Consider the following 18,354-nt stretch of genomic DNA (forward strand, 5'->3'; position numbering starts at 1 on the left):
AATTACTTAAGAAATACGATCCAGGGTTTACCCTGATCCCCCCCTACCCCCCCCCCCCCCCCAATAAGTTGTTACATCTCGATTTTGTCCCTGCATCTTCAGGTCAGACTGGTGTTAAACGGTTCCCCAGGTTGCGCTCTGATCATAATCCCTAAGTATTGGATTGTGCAACAGTTGGTTTTGAAAGAGAGCCTAGAATCTGGACATTCGATGGGAAACTACTGTTTGAAGAGGATTATGTGGTGCACATGCAAAAAAAAAGAAAAAAAAAGGCTAATGAAGTTTTTGTTTCATCAGTGAACTGCTGCTTCTAAGATGGTTTGGGACTCTTTAAAAGCAGGAATAAGAGAGGACACCAAGTTTTAAACTAACTAAACCATGTCAAACATTTTATGCAGGAGCTGTTCAAGGCCCTCCTCAAACATGGTCGAATCAGTCACGCTAATGAAGAAGGGCAGGATTGTGGAGAAATCACACAGAAAAACTTGGTAATCAAGGCAAAAATGAATGGTCAGTATAGCATGGAGGTGGCAGCCAAATATCAAAGTCACAGGGCCCACTTATGAGTATGGAGAAATTGGCCGCAGGTTGTTGGCACATCGTAGCAGGCAGAGGGAGGCAGAGGGGGTCGAAGCCACAGAGGATAAACAAGGGAGGAGGACGGAAATCACCACAGAGATTCTTGAAGTATTTAGTAACTACTATATAGAGCTGTACGCGGGGGATACTTCACTCATATTGTTACTTAAAGTCAATTAAAGGGGACTCATTGAATGGTGAGGAATGTTCTTGAACAGCCGATTGCTCGTGAAGAGAATGCGCAGCGGCTCATGATAAAATCCCCCTTGGAGTTTCATAGGTTGATTCTCCCGAGCTTCTAGAGGCCATGTCTCTTACTTTTCGTGCTGCCCAGGCAGAGGTGTGATACCGCCCTCATGGATACCAGTATCAACCGTTTTAAAGTAAAAGGGAAAAGGGCAACTCTCTGAATCGGGGGGCATATCAACCCATTTTGTTGATCATTGCAGATGTAGAGGTCTATGCCAAAGTTTTGGGCTGCAAATTAGGGCATGTCATAGCCAAGCCAGTTTCCCTCTCATCAATATGGGGATGTCAAGGGACAGGCCACTGCTGATCACAGCCATAGGGTATTCACTCTTTTAGACATAGTTGCCTCTGCTAAGTCATCTATGGGATTGGTGTTGGTGGATGCAGAGAAAGTCTTTGACCATCTCTCTAGGGGTGATCTTTGGGAGGTATTGAGGTGGAAAGGACTCAGTCCGGGCTTTATTAAATCCCTAAGGGATTTTTAATTAGGCACCTAAGGCTAGAGTAAAATCAACAGTAGAGGGTTGGGTCTGATTCCTATCAGTAGAGGAACAAGACAGGGGTGCCCTTGCTCGCCCGTGCTATTCGCCCTTAATATCAATCCATTTATTGCTCTGTTGTATATCAATAATTAGGCTCAGAGTCTCTGAATCAATTACAGTATAAAGTGTTGGCATATGCTGACGACACACTGGTTGTAACATCCGACCCCCCCAAAGTGCCTTAGAAGCTATAGAAGAGGAAGCCAGCATATTCAGAGCCATTGCAGGATACCATCATAAAGGGGGGGCAAGACTCAAGTGATGAGCACTGAAGGTCCTAATCCTGGTGATCAACGCTGGGTAGAAGATGTAACTTACCTGGGGGTGGACCTCACATCTAGTGTGGAGAAGATAGTCAAAATAAATCTGGCTCCACTGCTTAGCAAGATTAAGCAAGACCTATATAGAATTAATAACCTGCATTTAACATTTTTTAGGAGATGCAATTAATTAAAGAAGACAGTCCTTCAAAGAGTATAATATTTATTTAGAACTATACCACTGGAAAATCATCAGAGCAGGGTTATCAAGTTGGAAGGTTTGTGCTTTAGCGTCATATGGAGTTCAGGAAGTCTAGGAGAGCAGCTAACTACATGATTCTCACTAGATGCAGAGGAGGGTGGGCAGTACCTCGATTTTTGCTTTATTTTTGGTCATGTATGTTAAAGCATTTTGCAGTTCTGATCACTAGATATACTCATAACATCAATCCTGCTGCATTGCTCTCTATTTACCAACTCACATTGGGGTTTGATGTAAAGAGCGGTTTAAGGTATTTGGAGAGAAGCCATTACCGCCCCCCACCCCAAAAAAAAAAAAAAAAAAACACACTAGGTTTAGAAAAAATTGGGGCATTTCAGGTTTGGCATCAGATCAGAAGGAGGATTGATATTATCCAATTTAACCGCAATACCCGCCTTTGGGTTTTCCCCACCTTGCCAGGTATATTTTAAGATGGTATATGTGAACACTATGAAGCTTGCAGGATTGCAAAGTTGTGACATTTAAATGATAACTGGCAATTGTGCTCCTTCCAGCAGTTGCAGGATACGTTTGGGCTGACATAAGAAATTCTAAGTACCTGAAGATTCGGGGCTCTCTCACCAAATTGTATGTGAACCAAATATCCTTTGCTGAATGTCCAGTAACAGATGGTTGTCCATGGGTGCCAAATTGGGCAGATTTACAATGTCTTAACAGAGAGACCTGCAGATGATCTGGAGTTACAGAATAGGAGGTGGGAATCGTGAGTGGAGCAACAGGTCCAATACTATGGAGCTCTCTTTTGACCTGCAAGGAGAGACTTTTGAACGGCAACCTCAAAAGTCAACATTTTAAGACAGAAGTTTAAAAAAAACAAAAAACTATCATACTCCTAATAAATTATTCAAATGGGACAAGAGGCCGGATTCAAAGTGTCATATGTGGGGCTGAGGAAACAGATATAATACATATGTTTGTGTCTTGCCCACTATTTAATTATTTCAGGACAATTGCAGACTTTACTGGCATGATTCTCAAACCTCAAGAGCAGACTACACCTCAAGCAACACTTAAGCATCAGTGGGGAACAGGGTCTCTCAAAAGCAGAAAGATACTTGTGCTTTGCGACGATGGCTACAGCCCGAATGTGTATTGCAGCTGGATGGATTAGTCCAGATGCCCCAACATTCACAGAGCGTCTCTCTCACTTCCTGGCTATGTATAATAAGGAAAAAGACCTATGAGCGAAGGGGGAGGCGTGCTTCAAAGAGGGGGGTAACCTAATTTGGCCACCTGATGATAAATGGATGGAGAGCGCTAATAGGAATTATATAATTAGCCCAGTATGGCAGGAGCAAGACCACTGGCCAGGTTTGTGCGGTTGGTCATGTTTTAGCAGAGAAAAGTCTTCTCGTGGGGTCACCGGGACTGACCCAGTCAGAAGGCAATTTAGGCATAGAACACACTGTCACAAACATTTGGTACTGTAGTTTGCAACTTTATTCTAGGGGTTTATGAACTGGGATCCAAGACTCAATATTGTTTGTGTTGATTATAGAGTTTTAATTTGTACCTATTGTAATTTTCAATGCATGTACTTTGAAACTGTGGCCATATTGTAACCCATACTAGCAAAAGAAACATAAAAAAAAAAAGTGGCAGCTGTTCCCCATGGCTTAAAGTTAGTGGTGTGTCAGAGTGTGTGTGTGTGTGTGTGTGTGTGTGTGTGTGGGGGGGGGGGGGGGGATGTAGAGTAGAGTGGGGGGGGGGAAGTAGAGTTTAGTGGCAGAGTGTCAGGGTGGACTGGGTTGGAGTGTCGGGGGGGGGGGAGTGTCACAGGGTGGGATAGGTTGGAGTGCGTTGAGTTAGTGGTGTAGAGTGTCCAAGTGGGGTGGAGGGGGCTGGAGTGGGTTGAGTTAGTGGTGTGGAATTTCATAGTGGAGCGGGGGAGTGGGTGGGGTCGATTGGAGTAGGGCGGCTCAGTCTAGACTGGGGCTGGCTGTTCTGGATTAAGGTGGGGCAGATTCGGGTGTGGGCAACTGGAGAGGGGCAGATTAGAATGGGGTGGATAGAGGACTGGGGGTGAGTGTGGTAGATTGCAGTGGCGTGGATTGAGGTGTAACGCACAATTCTGTTGAAGCATTTCAGGAATTGCACCTAAGAATCAATGTCACCTTGCAATATTTAGAACAAGATAACCATCTTTTGAAAACAGCGCCCACAAGCAAAAACAAAAAGAAAACATGAGTGCAAAGTTAGAAAAAACGACTTCACAAAGTAAAAGAAAGTTAACTATTTAAAAAAAATAAATAAAAAAAAAAAAATCTAACTTTGTTATTTCGACTGCCCTGCTGCACGTTTTTGCCAGTCACAATCCTTCTGTTTGCAGGGCACCAAAAGTTTTTAAAAAAAAAATATATATATATATATATATATATATATATATATATATATATATATATATATATATATATATAAATATATATCACATTTTACCTCAATCACATCAGGAGCGGCAGATGGGCACTGATTAAGTTGATTCAATGAATGCTTGGTCCGTGCTCCACAAAGAGAAACTGAAATGATGCTTTGCCTGCAGTGACAAACTACGAGGCTGTTAAGAGTGCCATGCAAGCCAACAAATAAGTGACAGGCGGGCTCCAAGCCTTTACTATATACAACAGACTCACAAGCGAGACATGTGCTAGCGCATGCACTCGTAGGCTCGACCCTAAAAAAAGAAAGTAAACTGCACCAATTCTTGTGATGCATCAGTGCAGTCCCCAATCATGGAACCTTGTGATTCAGCAGCTGGAACAGTAACACCACTTGGTGCAGTGAAGTTATCCTGGGATAGATTAAATAAGTAACCTGCACGAATGGGTGTATGTCAGAATTTAAAGTTTTGTCAGTGTTTTCTTCCTTAGTAACCTCATCACTTACACCCTACTCAGGTGAAATCCTATCCATTTGAATCAAACCACTTCTGCAATTTCCCAGTAAACTCAGATGTTCTCCCCTTCCTACGGGGAGATGAGCCATTAGGACTACATAAAATGCACCAATTCAGTACAAAACAAATATCCGTTGAAAGAAATGAATCATGGCTTTCTAGAAGTAAAAATATTTTGCCCCAACCGTAGCACAGAAGATCTCACCATTCACACCAGCAACCGTACGAAAAGCGCAACCAGCTGGTGCTGGCCAATGTTTTAGTGGCACAGATACCCCTAGCTAGTATACTGATATGTCCCCTAGGGGAAAAATCTACATGTTGACAAGCTGCATTACCAAGGTCAACATGAGCTTTTCAATCTCTCGTTGTGCAGAGTCCAGAGGGGGAGGGAGTGATCGCGACAATGACGTTACTGGGGTAGAGTAAAATGCAGGTTTGTAGAGGTGTGTCATGGATTTTGCTCCATTACGATTATACCATACTTGCCTCACACCTGAAACTCACATTGGCTTGTATGTTTTTCTAATTATGAAATTCAAAAACATTTTTAAAAAAATACGTTTACCAGAGTCTGAACTATTTAAACAATGACCACCCAAAACCTGTGCTAGGGAACAGGCATGCCCAGTCACATAAACCACTTCCAACCCTTTGTTGTCCGCACTCCTTTTCCCCCCACCCATTTACGTATGATCATGCACTCACCTTATGACAGTATACTTACATGCTGTATTTCTTGTTGGCTTGCTCGGTAGTTTTTCTTTGTTAAATTGTCCACCAGGTAGCTGATTTGAGACAAGGCCAGCGAAAGCGAGTCAAGATTCATTGCTGATTGGGGCAGAAGCAGGCGGCCGGGCCCGGCGCAAAATCACCATTATTCCCCTTTAGTCACCGCAGAGATAGGTTAAGGTTTTCTGTTTGAAGTGGTCATGTAGGCGGATTTTTTACTATTCAATTACATTTGGAGTTTTGCAAATGTTGTTTTCTGTATAGAAACATGGCACCTTGGGGTAAAAAATAAATAAAATCAGTCTTGGAGAACCCACCAACTCCCCTGGATTCACCCTCCAGCTCCACCCCAAAAAAACAAAAACAAAGAAACTATAGGAAATTTATATCATTAATTGCTAAGCCGTCCATACTAACCATTTGGAGGCCAAGAAAGGCCTGAAATGGAAAGACACAAAGCTCAGAATATTGCAACAGTAGCAAGTTTTAAAATTAAGACTGAAACTGTAGCGTTTCAAGATCTCAAAAAATAAATAAAAAGTATGCAGTGAATCTAAGTGAAAAACATTTATATAGTGGATGAATGTTAGACAGCTGTGGTCTGGTGTCAGTATCTAAATCCCGAAAATTCTAGAAGTCCCACCCACCCCGCCTGCCTAAGTCCCACATCAGGATGACCGCATATGCAGCCGTCCCTCCGCGGTACCTATAATGCTGGCCCAGCAGGAAACACCACAACATTGATGCCAGCTCATAATAGAGCCGGCGGCAATGTTGTGGTGCATCAGCACTAGTCGTGCTTCTCACTGCCAGTGATTCGGGCAGTGAAAAACGTGACTGAGCTGTCCATGGGGGCCCCTACACTGTCCATGCCAAGTGCATGGGCAGAGCAGGGGCCCACATGGGCCCCCCGGCACCCCCTTTCCAGCCATTGCATGGCAGTGGCACCATCATGCAAAGGCTGGTGGAAGTGTGGGTCACAGATGCAGCACTGCTTGCAGCGCTGCCCTGGTGGAATGAGACTGCCAGCAACGCCTGGCAGTTCTGTCGGTTGGACCGTGGCAGCTCCACCACAGCCATAATACGGCAGTCGGACTGTCCCTGTCGGCAGCGGTCTGAGCGTCACGAGTCTAGCGGTCCATGGACCACCAGACTCTTAATGAGACCCCGAGTCTATCACCAGTAAATATTGATTAATCTGGCTCGCTCCCTGGACCACATGTAAAACCCCTAAACTCTGATGGTGATAGAGGTTGTCAGAAACCAAGGTTCCCAATGTAGTTTGTGGCAACAGATTCAACCTTTTCATTTATCACTTTCATGCCCAAAAAGTCAAAGAATAGATTCAGGAATACATTTTCAAATATTTACTAAGAGATCTTATCCTTGTACATAAAACATGACCAGTGATTATTAAGCAAATTAAACATCCCTGTAATAAGCATTGTAAGAATGGTGAAAGAAACAATTCAACCATGTTAATTCTTCCTAAAGTTAATCCTGCCACTGGTACCTCTACAATAGAGAGCATAGTGGGAATACCTTTCTGCCAGACTTGTTGGAATGATCTAACCCCATACATTGGCATTGTCTATCATGATGCCGGCCTCAGTGCATTGAACTCACCAGTCTAAGTGTGCAGGGCTTCATCTCAATCACAGCAGTTTCATGATGACCTCAGTGCAAAGTGCCTCTCACTGAATTCAGCATGGGTGCTGCTTAAATTAGGGGTGGGCGGCGAGCTCTGCATTGCTGGCAGAGTTAACTGAGTTTTCGGCAGTCCATGACGGGCAAGGAGAGTCCTAGCTATGGCTTTGCTTTCTGCTGGTCGGCTTGGAGCTGCTGCTGAAGGGCAGTTGGTGAAGGGAAGTGTGCAGGTGTGGTTGGATGCAGCAGTCTCCAAGGCCGGTGGGCTATCGCTTCCTACGGCCATAGATGCCAACCTGAATGCGCCCAATCTCAGAATCTAAGCAGAGTCTGGTTAGAACTTGGATGGGAGACCACCTGGAAATACAAGGTGCAGTAGGCATTTTTTCTCTCACTGACAGTAGATGGTGGTAGTCCAGAGCTCAGTTACAAAGCTTCCTCGCCGATTTCACTTTTCATTTTTTTTATTTTTATTTCTTCTACTCTTTTTCCTTTCTTAAAAAATACATTTTAAAAAACGCAACACCAAAATACAAGTGGCCCCTAACTTTCCAAAAGAAATTTGAGAATTGGTCTACACTTTACAATTGGCCCAAAATGGAGACAACATTTGCCCTACGACAGGCAAGGGGACCCCTAAGTGAGGCTTTGCTTTCTGACAGTCAGCGTGGAGTTGCTGCATCTGTGCCAGCTCCAGATCCAGGCCTCCCTCCTTCACTGTCCTGAGCAGCCATGCGGCAGAGGGAGGCAAAGAGCCAGGCTGCTGGCAATGGGGACTTTGGACCCAGACAACATTCTTTTGTGCATACAAGGGGCAGCACTAGGCATGGACAGGTTTTGCATTGGGGGGGGGGGGGGCTGTGGCTGTGCTCGGAGGGGGGGGGGGGGGAAGAAACAGGAAGAGCTCCACAGAAAGGAAAGAGGTTCTCTACTGTGGAGCACGGACTAAAAGATTTATTTCCTCTGAGAAGAGCCAGCCACCCCGCCCCCAGCAAATAAATTATGTCCAGGCACAGTGCCCCCACCCACTGACGAGAAACCAAGAAGAGGATCTCGTCTACGGGCAGGGCATTTAAAATTATTTATTTGCATATATCACATCGGGCAGGTGGCAATCTGCCACATGCTGAATTTTGTGGAGTTTGTAGCTAACTCCGCAGAATTCCACAGAGTTGAACTCCGTGAGCTCCGCCCACCATTAATATCAAACACTATCCTTATCGTATCATGCCAGAGGTGCAGAACAAAGTCTTTAGTTAGCCTGGAGAGAGAGAGTGGTCTCCTAGTAGCACAAAAAAAATCTAACAAGGGTATTGTGTCATAAATGTGTGACCCTGCAACTAATTGTGCAGACTACAGGTCTACCATGCCTACCAGGAATAAATGAGTATATGGCATTTTCTTGTTTTTTGGGGGAGGGGGCGGTGTTCCAAACACCAGGCGGAAAAAAAAAAAGTCACCAAGGTAAAAAGGAAAGCTTTAAAAACAAAAAAAACACACACACACACACGGCTAAAATCTAAGCCCTACAACAGCCGCTTAACTCTTCCAAGATCAAAATCAGAAGCAGTGACTTGTCCCAATTCATCATATAGCTTGACCTATCCCACACAGCTGAAATATGCTCAGCCTTAGTATTGTTAAAAACTGGTTTGTTGCATAGAGAAGATGATCCATGGATTATCTAGTGTGCAGCAGTATTCTGTCAACCTGTACCACACAACCAGAAAACTGGTACCAAATGACACCTTCCAAATCTTCATACTGGTGGCTCTATGAACAGTGCAAACAAGAGTGGCCAGATTCCTCTTGTTCATTCTTACTGCTGTCATAGATTCTGTATACAAGAGCATTACACATGCACTACATTTTGACCCGAATCCAAAGTGTTCCAGCATGAGAGAGCAACTCTTAGTCAACGAACAAAAATCTTTTTCAGCCTCTAAGAAAAGATGAGTCAACGACTCCACCACCCCTCCCAACCTGCTGAGCCACTTCTTATGCACCATTAACAGGCACAGCATATTGGAATTCTTGGGCATGGAACCAAACTGCCTGCTAGATTCCAGCTGTGACAAATGCGAGAAGTCTGTTAGCCAGCACTTCAGTCTTGATATCACAAAGAAATGTGATGAGTCACGCGTTTGCCAAGCTTTCGTATTGCCATATTTCACAGTGCCAAAGCTCGTAGTTTACCCTTCCTCTTTGCCTCCAAAAAGGTTGCCCCCTCGAGACAAAGACATTTTAACACTTGCTCAGGAAAACCACTCAATCCTCCCCCTCCCCCACCCCCCCCCCCCCATCACTCTAGCTTGCTGTGTCCATCACTTCCTCTAGCTTGGTCAAACTCTAGTTAAGAGTCTCTCCTCAAGTCTCAGAATCACCATTTCTCCAAGAAAACACCTCAAAACCCAATTGTATCCTCCAGATTTATCCCTTTTTAAAAATGATTAGTGGTCATCTCACTGATGGACCTTGCAACTATTTTCCATATTTATCCAGCTACGGCCTTCCTTTTGCCTAGCCAGCCTAGAAGTTTCTGAGCTAGGTTTCCCCCACTTCAGAGACATCACAGAATGGATAAGTGGGGTACCCTTGTAGTCCCTTCCTCACTATCCCACTATCCAAGTCTAAAAGGCCACACTCAGCTTCTAGATTTGTTCCAGAAATGTATATATTATGCTAACATAGGCCTGCCCTAAATTACCACCATGTATTCTTCCCATTGTTTTCTTTAAAGTAAGATGGATTTTTTTTGGGGGGGGGGGGTGGGGGGGGGGGGGGGGGGTGGAGGATGTCCCAGGATTTCCTAGATGGGCTCCTGGGAATCTATACAGTACAAACTTAGATGGCCACGTCAGACTATTCCTACATTACCTCTCCCCAATCAAACATGACTTTTTCGTAACTTCCCAAGATTCCTACCCGTTTTAAGGAAGTATGTCCAGCTTAGTCCTTTATGCAGTACTTCATGCTCCTGCCCTACTGTGCATCACTCTTGCTTCGATTAGGTTTTTTCCAACCAGCATTATGTCCTCTTCCTGGTTGTCCTGCCCTATTCCAGCTCTTTCTGTTTAGTTCCTCCCAGTTCTTCTTCCTGGATTCGAACTGCCTTTCAGATGTTTTTTGCAGCCCGGCTTTTTCCTCAGTTAGGATTCCTTTGGGAGGAATCTTTCCTTCTTGGACATTCCCTGCATCAGCAGCAATGCGGCTACTAGAAGAAGTCACCCTTCCCTCTTTCCACACACAGTCTGGTTGCTGAAAGCTCATCTTTGTCCTACTAGACTTCTGTCACCCAAGTTTGTTGGGGATACAGGTACAGCCTAAAACTGGATTTAAGTGTACGATGTAGGACGACACGAGGATAATAGTACACTCATAACACACCCAGACCTCAGAGCACCAGTTTAGTGTGGAAGACTACTACACTCATCTTGAAAATGCCTAAAGGGGAAATAGTTTGCCCTGGGAACCTTTACACCATTTGTTTGGGTATTCACACGGATCATTCCCATCCACTAGCCATTGCCAGGCATAAATGTGGCATCTCCAGGTGCCTAGAAGACTGAATCTGCTCTCCTTCTTATACCCAGGACAAAGAAGTGGACTTCAAATGGTCAAAAGGCTGACCGCCTGTTAAAGCTGCACAGGCATAATCTACAACAGGTTTTTTCATGCAACCATCCAGGTGACCTGTGGCAACTGGACCTGGGCTGCACACTCCTTTTGGCCTACGCATGCTACCCTGCGAGTCTTCAAGTGCCTCCTCTGAGGTCATGGGGGATTTAGAAATCTACTCCTGTGGTGGACTAAAGTCACAAGATCAACTCTTTGACCAGGATAAACCTGGTAAGCTTACTCTGCCTCACTCCATCATGGTTAACATTAAACTGCACTTAGGTCACCGACATTCAGTGATAAGAAGCACTATTTCTACCAACCAAAAAAAAAAAAAGGGGAGGGGGGGCTAGGAGACCCCAACACCCTCCAAGAATTCATATATCCAGGTCCCCTATGGGATTTTGGTGTTATTGGGTTTATTACATTTTACCTTGTTTTAGGCTTTCCATTATCTTGCATTTCAACTTCATTACGGTTTTAGTACTGGATAAATACTTTACACATCACCACCACTTGAAGTCGGTCTACTCTGTGCCATACCTACCAGATGGGTTAACTTAAGCTCAGGTTTATTTTGTGAATTTAGTGGTTCACCCTTACAAGGTGTATCAATATTACTCGGAGGTGGATCCTTATTCCCGTTTGGACCCAATTTCTTTTACTGCCCATATTCAGTGGTTTGATAGGCTGGGTGGAAATTTCTCAGAAGACTGAGCAAGCTCTCTCCAATCATGTCCCATAAAGCAAGAGAACATCTTCTCAGCAAATAGCTGGAACTGAATGATCTGAGGGCTGAACAGGCTGGGAAAAAACACGTTTTCCAAACGTGCATAATTGCTAACATGCATAACTGCTTTGGCACTCTCCAAATACAGATTCACACACCTGATGGAACACTGAACCACAAAATTTTGTGCAGCAGAGTTATGTGTTATGGAGTCAGGGTCACCTGGCGCTAGTATGTGGCACACACCAACCTGCATGTTCACCAGCAGGTTATAACAAGGTATAGAGTAGGTGACTATTAGGGTGTCCGTCATGACTTCTTATGGGGAACTAGAGACTGAGAATGTCTGCTGTATTTGATGTTTTACAATCAACATATTTTTTTAATTTTAGTTAGCACCGTCAAGCCAAATACCTCCATTGCTGGTCTTATCACCACAACCAAGGAGGCACCCTTGGCCATGTACAGTTTGTCAGAGTGTTGGAGGAAATAAGTCAATATGGCTTCAAGGCATTACCTCTATCAGGAAAATGATGAGTTCAGCTCAGAGTCAGAGAGCACTATAGAAATGGAGTCACCCTCTGTCGAAGTCAGTCTCACAGGAACTTGCACCGATTTGTGGTGCCAGATTGGAAGTCAGCTCTGGTAACAGATCAGTTGCATTTTTAAAAAGGCAGAGACAACACAGAGGGCCTACCCACTACCTGTAACCTCACTGGAGGCCTATTTGGATTTTTGGGGCCCCAAGTTGAAGCAGAGGAAGGTAAAGAGTGCCCAGGATCTAAAATATGGCATCTCTAAATGCCAGTAACTGATGCAACATCGGCGATGGGCTAGGAAAATCTGGGTGCATCAGGATCAATTGCAGATTCAGCCCCTCTGCAAGGGATCAAGACCATAAGATACCCCATACTTGATACTTCCCAGGCTGACAGGGAAAGGATCCATCAAAGGAAGGGCCTCAAAAGCAGGAACGGGTCAGCACTTTTGGCATGGAGCAGGAACAAAACTTTCAAACTGGGTCACAAATATAACCCAAGTTTATTTACAAATATATTTTAAAACAAATTATTAGCAGTAAAGGTTCCCCCACCTGCAGCAATTCACAGACCTATGGCATATAAAGCAATCTGCTATGAATGGCACAATCAGAGTTCAGAAAATCCAACCAGGTCTGAACTGCCAGAGCCCACATACAAACCAAAGGAATACGCACAAACGGAACGTAAAACACAGACCTAACAAAACAGCCCTAAAATACCTCGAATCTTGTATAAAAATGTAAATGATACAAACAGATAAAGTAAGCCTAGTTATATTCCAAGCCCAGTGTTATTCTAACAGTGCCAGGGCCACCTTTACACAGATCACACCATAGTACTTTTTATTCCAGCCCTGCACATATCGCAAGTAGTCTTACAGCTCTTGGTGAACTAATAGGAATGTATACTTAAGTGGTCTGTCTGCCTCCAGTTAGACCACAGTAAATAGAATCATACTATATCTTACTGGGTTCCGCAACCTTTAGACTTTTGAACTGAGCTACTCAGTGATTCAGAACTTGAAACAACTTTTTAAGTGGATAAAAGCTAGAGTCGGATGGGACGCGTTCTTTAGCCATCCTGTGCTGGTGAGGTATTGCTGTGCCTGGAGGTGGCAGCTACCTTCTGGATGTGATTAGTCCCAAAGGGAGGAGGTAAGTGACTGTTGCTGCCTGTCACTGATTGCTACCAAACAATACTGTGTGACAACTGTTTCCTGTTCCAAGTTTAATATCCTTACTACACAAATTTAAACAGGTGATCTACTCTAAGGAGAATAGGCTGTTATTGGATTTGTCTCACACTGGATTTTAGGGTTATAAAAGTAGATACTGAATTAACATTAGTTGTTACCTACTACCCCTGGCCTTCTACTCAAATTTTGGGACTTGCTTTTTGTCCCTAAGCTTGCCATCATCTCTCAACTGCCTGTAGCTCACCTGCCTGTGTTTGGCAGAGCAATCATGGGCAAGCACAAAACAACCCTTCCGGCCCAAAGGAACCAACAGCTAAGCCCAACAGATTATCTGAGGGAGGGGGACCAACCACCCAGACGATCAGAGAGATCACTATGGGCACCCTCACATCTCTCGCTCAGCTTTCCTCACTACCATATTAACACGGTTAAAGAAAACTGAAGATAAACTAGCTAACCTAATTTTGGTATCTGGAGAAGGTAGACATTCTGGTCTATTGCCAATAAAAAAAGAAAAAGAAAAAAAGAAGAAAAAAAAATAACATTGAGGGCAACTTTCCTACCATCTCATTTGCATGGTGGAGCAGTTGTGGTAGATAAGACAGTGACTTACATCCACCACCACTATCAAGGGGGACCCCATCCTCACAGGGACTCAGCTGCTCCGACTGCTAATTATTCAGCTTCTCTACAGATACCCCAGCCTTCCTACATTGCAACTTCTTCCCCAAACAACCCATTTAATGGCACGCAAGGGTGTTCCGCCACTGATGCAGGAAACCGGGGTGTGTTGGGGGGGGAAAGAGGGGGGGGGGGGAGGGGGGTAATTCTTTGGGGTACCATGGCCAGCTGTTGAATAAGGTAGTGCACTGGATAAACTGGAGAATAGAGGGCCTTTGACTACTACACGTTCAGGTCAACCTCATACCTCTTGAGAAGAGTGGGCAGGGTAGGCCACACCAGGAAGCCAGATTATCAGGACTGTATTGTTATTAACTTTAAGGACAGGACAGTTACTAAGGTTATCCCAGCAAGGATCTACTTCTCTGAGAGGCCACCCACGCAAATAGAGGCACTGCTGTTGGGCTTCTTCTATAGACCGCAGCGGCACATACCTTCAGTGCCCAACTGTCAACCAGGGACCATTTTGAACACTTTCTTGCCCTTGCTGAGCTAGATCAACAGTGCTGACACCCTGGCAGAGCGTCCTCATTCACAGGCCAATCCCCTTCAACAGCGCGAGGATCTAAAGTGGAAGGGTATACTCCTGAACTAGGTGATGAGGACCGGGTAAAAACGGTTATCAAGTGTAACATTGCTGGCACGACTAATAAAACTGACTCAGGACTAGGTAAGAAATGTCAAGAGTGCCCAGTGCCCATATAGTAGGCATCCAAGAGACATGGTTGACTAATTGATTAAGTTTTAATGGGTTTGTGTCTTTCTGTACTGCTGCTGTCACTGCTAGATCAGGAAGGGGTAAGTGAGGCCTACTAACTCGTGAACACCAGTCTTCTTCCAAAAAAAGGAATCCGTTACAAATGGCACAATCCGAGTTCAGAAAATCCAACCAGGTCTAACATTCCTGTATTACCAGTTTATACTGTTTTTTTAAAGGTAACCCTACTTATCAATTTCTAAACCCATGGCTTTGATTCAGGTAAGGTGGATGTAGTTAAATCTCTCAAAAGCAATCTTGACAAATTTCTTGAACAGTCAAATAACATCGATTATACAATTTTGGCTGGTTCCAGACAAGTCAGTAGGTTTAACACAGATTTTGGCACACATCAACCTTTGGAGGAAGAGGTTATAAATAGCAACTTTGACCACCTTCTCACATCTGACAGTGACAAAGTCAGCATTTTGGATTTGCAGGTGAGACCAAATTGCATTAGTGATCACAATCCAGTCCCTTTAAAATTAAGGTTTAATCCCATGAAAATTCAACATGCAGGGAAAACGAACATGACACCATCTGGCATGAACTTTACCTGAATTAAGTGGGCAGGTGTGGATCCCTCTAGCCTTTTAAAAGACCTAGTTACAGAAAGCATGGACCTCTTCTTGATAGGTCTGGCACAAAACTACAATAATGAAGAGACTCAACTCACATAAGCAAATATCAAACCATATTACTCAATTGTTGGCTTGGAAGCCAAAAGGCTTAAACAGTGAAAGGGAGGGGTTAATCACGAATGCTCCAGTGCACAGAGGCATCTCATTAACAAATTACACTAGTGTCCGAGGGGCCCCCTTGTGGTGCAGGAAGCCAGAGCAACCTATAATTCCAAAATAAATATAAAAAAGAAAGTTGCAAAGAGAAGCCGGACAGAACCTTTTACAGGCAGCAGAAATTAAGGATAGTACCTTGTTTTTGCAAACAGTTAACGCCTCGTTGTTAGCGATTGGGATGGGCCCAGACTTAGAATCTTCTATCACCCCTGCACAATGGGTAGCCCACTTTGGCACAATGTTTTCCTGCACTAAAGTAATTAAACTAAGTTAATCGCTCCCACCAGACCAAATCAACAACCACTATGGCTATCACATTGGAAGAATTAACAAGAGCGTTAGATAAAAGCCCTAAAGGAAAGGCCCCGGGGTACCAATAGACACTTACAAATCTAATCAGGCCATATGGGCCCAACTGTTGACCAAGGTCTTAAAAAAGCAGCCGGGGTAGGTTATGCACCCCCATCCTGTTCCAAGAAAATAGATAGCCCACTCAGATCAATATTGTCAAAGTTCAATCAATTAAAGCTATTCAATCATTGCTTTTAAAGAAGGCTTCATTTATTAGTAGTGACGAATCTTAAGTGTCTTAGTGTTCCATGTCGAAATCTTGAGCATGTGATGAAAAGCAGCTGACACATGTTTCGCCCCTTTTGGTTAGTTCATCCGGGGCTTTTTCCAAGGCAAAAGTGTATTCATAGTAGACCTTCCATTCTTGAGCAAATGCGATCCGTCAATTTAAAAGTCGAGCCAAGTTACGGGATAAATCCCATGATGTGTGGTACGGCGTTTTAGTCGGGCGCCATTTTGAAATAAAAAGTTGCACCCTCATCCTGGTAGCCACTACTCATCGTTCCCATTTTTAAGAAGGGACCGAGGCACGACCCAAACTTTTATCGTCTAATCTCTCTCCTCGACGACTCTACCAAGCTTTTGGGGAGGATCTTGCTAGAGAGATGGGAAACTGGGGCAGAGAAAACAAATACGCCATTTTACCTAATGGACAATACAGGTTTTGGAAAGGGCTAGGGACGGTGGAGCAGGTACTCAACTTCAACATTTTAATGGGGAAATATATCCATGCCAAAAAAAAAGTACCAATGTTTCATTTATCTAAGCTTATGCCTTTGACCTGGTCGACCACAACAAGTTGTGGGTCTGCATGGATAAACTAGAAGCCCCCCAAGGAGATAATCTCATTTTTGGCACATTTGTACACCTACCTTAGGTGGGAAGTCCACTTTGGGATTAAGGGGAAGCTGACTGCCCGACCCCCTCCCGTTTGGCATAGGGAGAGGGGCAAGACAAAGGTGCGTTTTAGCTCCCTTCCTCTTCTCCCTATATATAAATGGTGTGGAGGAAGCTTTGCATGCAGTAGGTGCAGACAACCCACCCCTAGAGTCGGGAAACATCAAAGTCCCATTTTACTCTATGCCGAGGATGCAGCCATTTTAGTCTCAACTCCAAGAAGTCTGCAAACTTTGATAAATTGTTTCTCTGATTATACGGAGGAGAGAGACCTGAAAATCAATACAGCTAAAACTTACACCACGATTTGCAAGCAAACAAGGGGCAGGCCCAATATCTTCCACTGTAAGGGAAGCAAGGTGCAAACTACTAAAACCTTTAACTATCTAGGGGTACCAGTTGTCTTAAAACTTAGATTTGAAACATAAGGAGATGTGCATATCCAAAAATGACTAGAAATAACGGGGGTATTTTTAGTTTTGCTACAGTGTTAGGTTCCAGACCCATCAGAGAAATGCTAACCCTATATGGTTAGCAAACTATCTCAGCAGGTGCTTATGGTACAGGTGTTCGGGGGAGGAGGGGTTCCAAAGATAATGAAACCATCTAGAAGCAAGAGAACAAGTTTCTCAGGAGACTCGTATCCGCTCCCCACTGAACCCCAGAATCCATTGGGAACTGGGTTTGGACTTCCTCATGGGCATTTTGGAATACCCCCCACCCCTCCTTTTATGGTGTTCCATATGGTCTACGGAAGAAACACATTTCATCAGATCAATCATTATGGAATGTATGAGGCTTGACCACGCCACTAAGATCCCTTGACTGCGGCACGTCAAGCATAAGTTGAGGAGCCTAGGACAGGCAGAGGGATCCCTAGAGTGCATCCAGAGTCCATTATTAGTTATTACCAAAAAAAAAAAAAAATCTAAGGGTCTACTTATACAGAACGCATGGAATCATTAAGTATTCACTGTTTTACAGTATCTTCCCTTTTATTGTGCAGGATAGATCAATAATTATGTTATGACTCAAACATGAGTGCAGATTGAGTTTAATCTGCGTCAGTCTCAAGGCATTATTGTGGTGTGCCACACGGTCATACTGTGCAGGAGTACTTATCAGAGTCCTGATACATCAGATCATAATTTGCAATAGATTACGGGAGATACAATGTACTAAAATGCTACTTATGTCCATGCAATTGTAATCCTCAAAGCCTTGGAAAAGCTCAGAGGCAAATTTAGTCATAGTGACTTGTGTCAGCTGATTTAACATGACTACAGGTTTGAGTAGAACAATAACAGGCATGCACAGTGATAATTATACCCTTACAAGATTCTATGGCATTACATGTCACAGGAAGTCTGGTCTAAATCTACCCCACACAGTCACAAAAGTAACGTTAAACTTGTGTGACAAATACTACAAGCTTCACCGTCATTTTTAAACAAAATCAGCCAACAAACGGTAGTCTTGTGTGAAAAGGTGCACTGTGATTCAATAACATTTATGAACCCCTTTAGCAGCAATAGGATGAAGCGAGTATTTCCTGCCACAGTTTGTGCAACATTATCTTAAGAGTTCTGGTCCACTTGTCC

At 43.9% G+C, this 18,354-nt stretch overlaps 1 protein-coding gene across 1 annotated transcript in view; it reads right to left on the minus strand.

Annotated features, from left to right (window-relative positions):
• CNOT1 (CCR4-NOT transcription complex subunit 1) overlaps positions 1-18,354 on the minus strand; it is a 1,177,977-nt gene that overhangs the window by 1,132,772 nt on the left and 26,851 nt on the right. The window contains exon 2 of the mRNA XM_069215998.1: positions 5,534-5,813. Within this exon, the coding sequence (XP_069072099.1) occupies positions 5,534-5,635 (102 nt within the window). The 5' untranslated portion in view covers positions 5,636-5,813. The remainder of the gene's footprint in view (positions 1-5,533; positions 5,814-18,354) is intronic.

Source organism: Pleurodeles waltl, chromosome 12 (genome assembly GCF_031143425.1).
Source record: "Pleurodeles waltl isolate 20211129_DDA chromosome 12, aPleWal1.hap1.20221129, whole genome shotgun sequence".
Classification (NCBI taxonomy): domain Eukaryota; kingdom Metazoa; phylum Chordata; class Amphibia; order Caudata; family Salamandridae; genus Pleurodeles; species Pleurodeles waltl.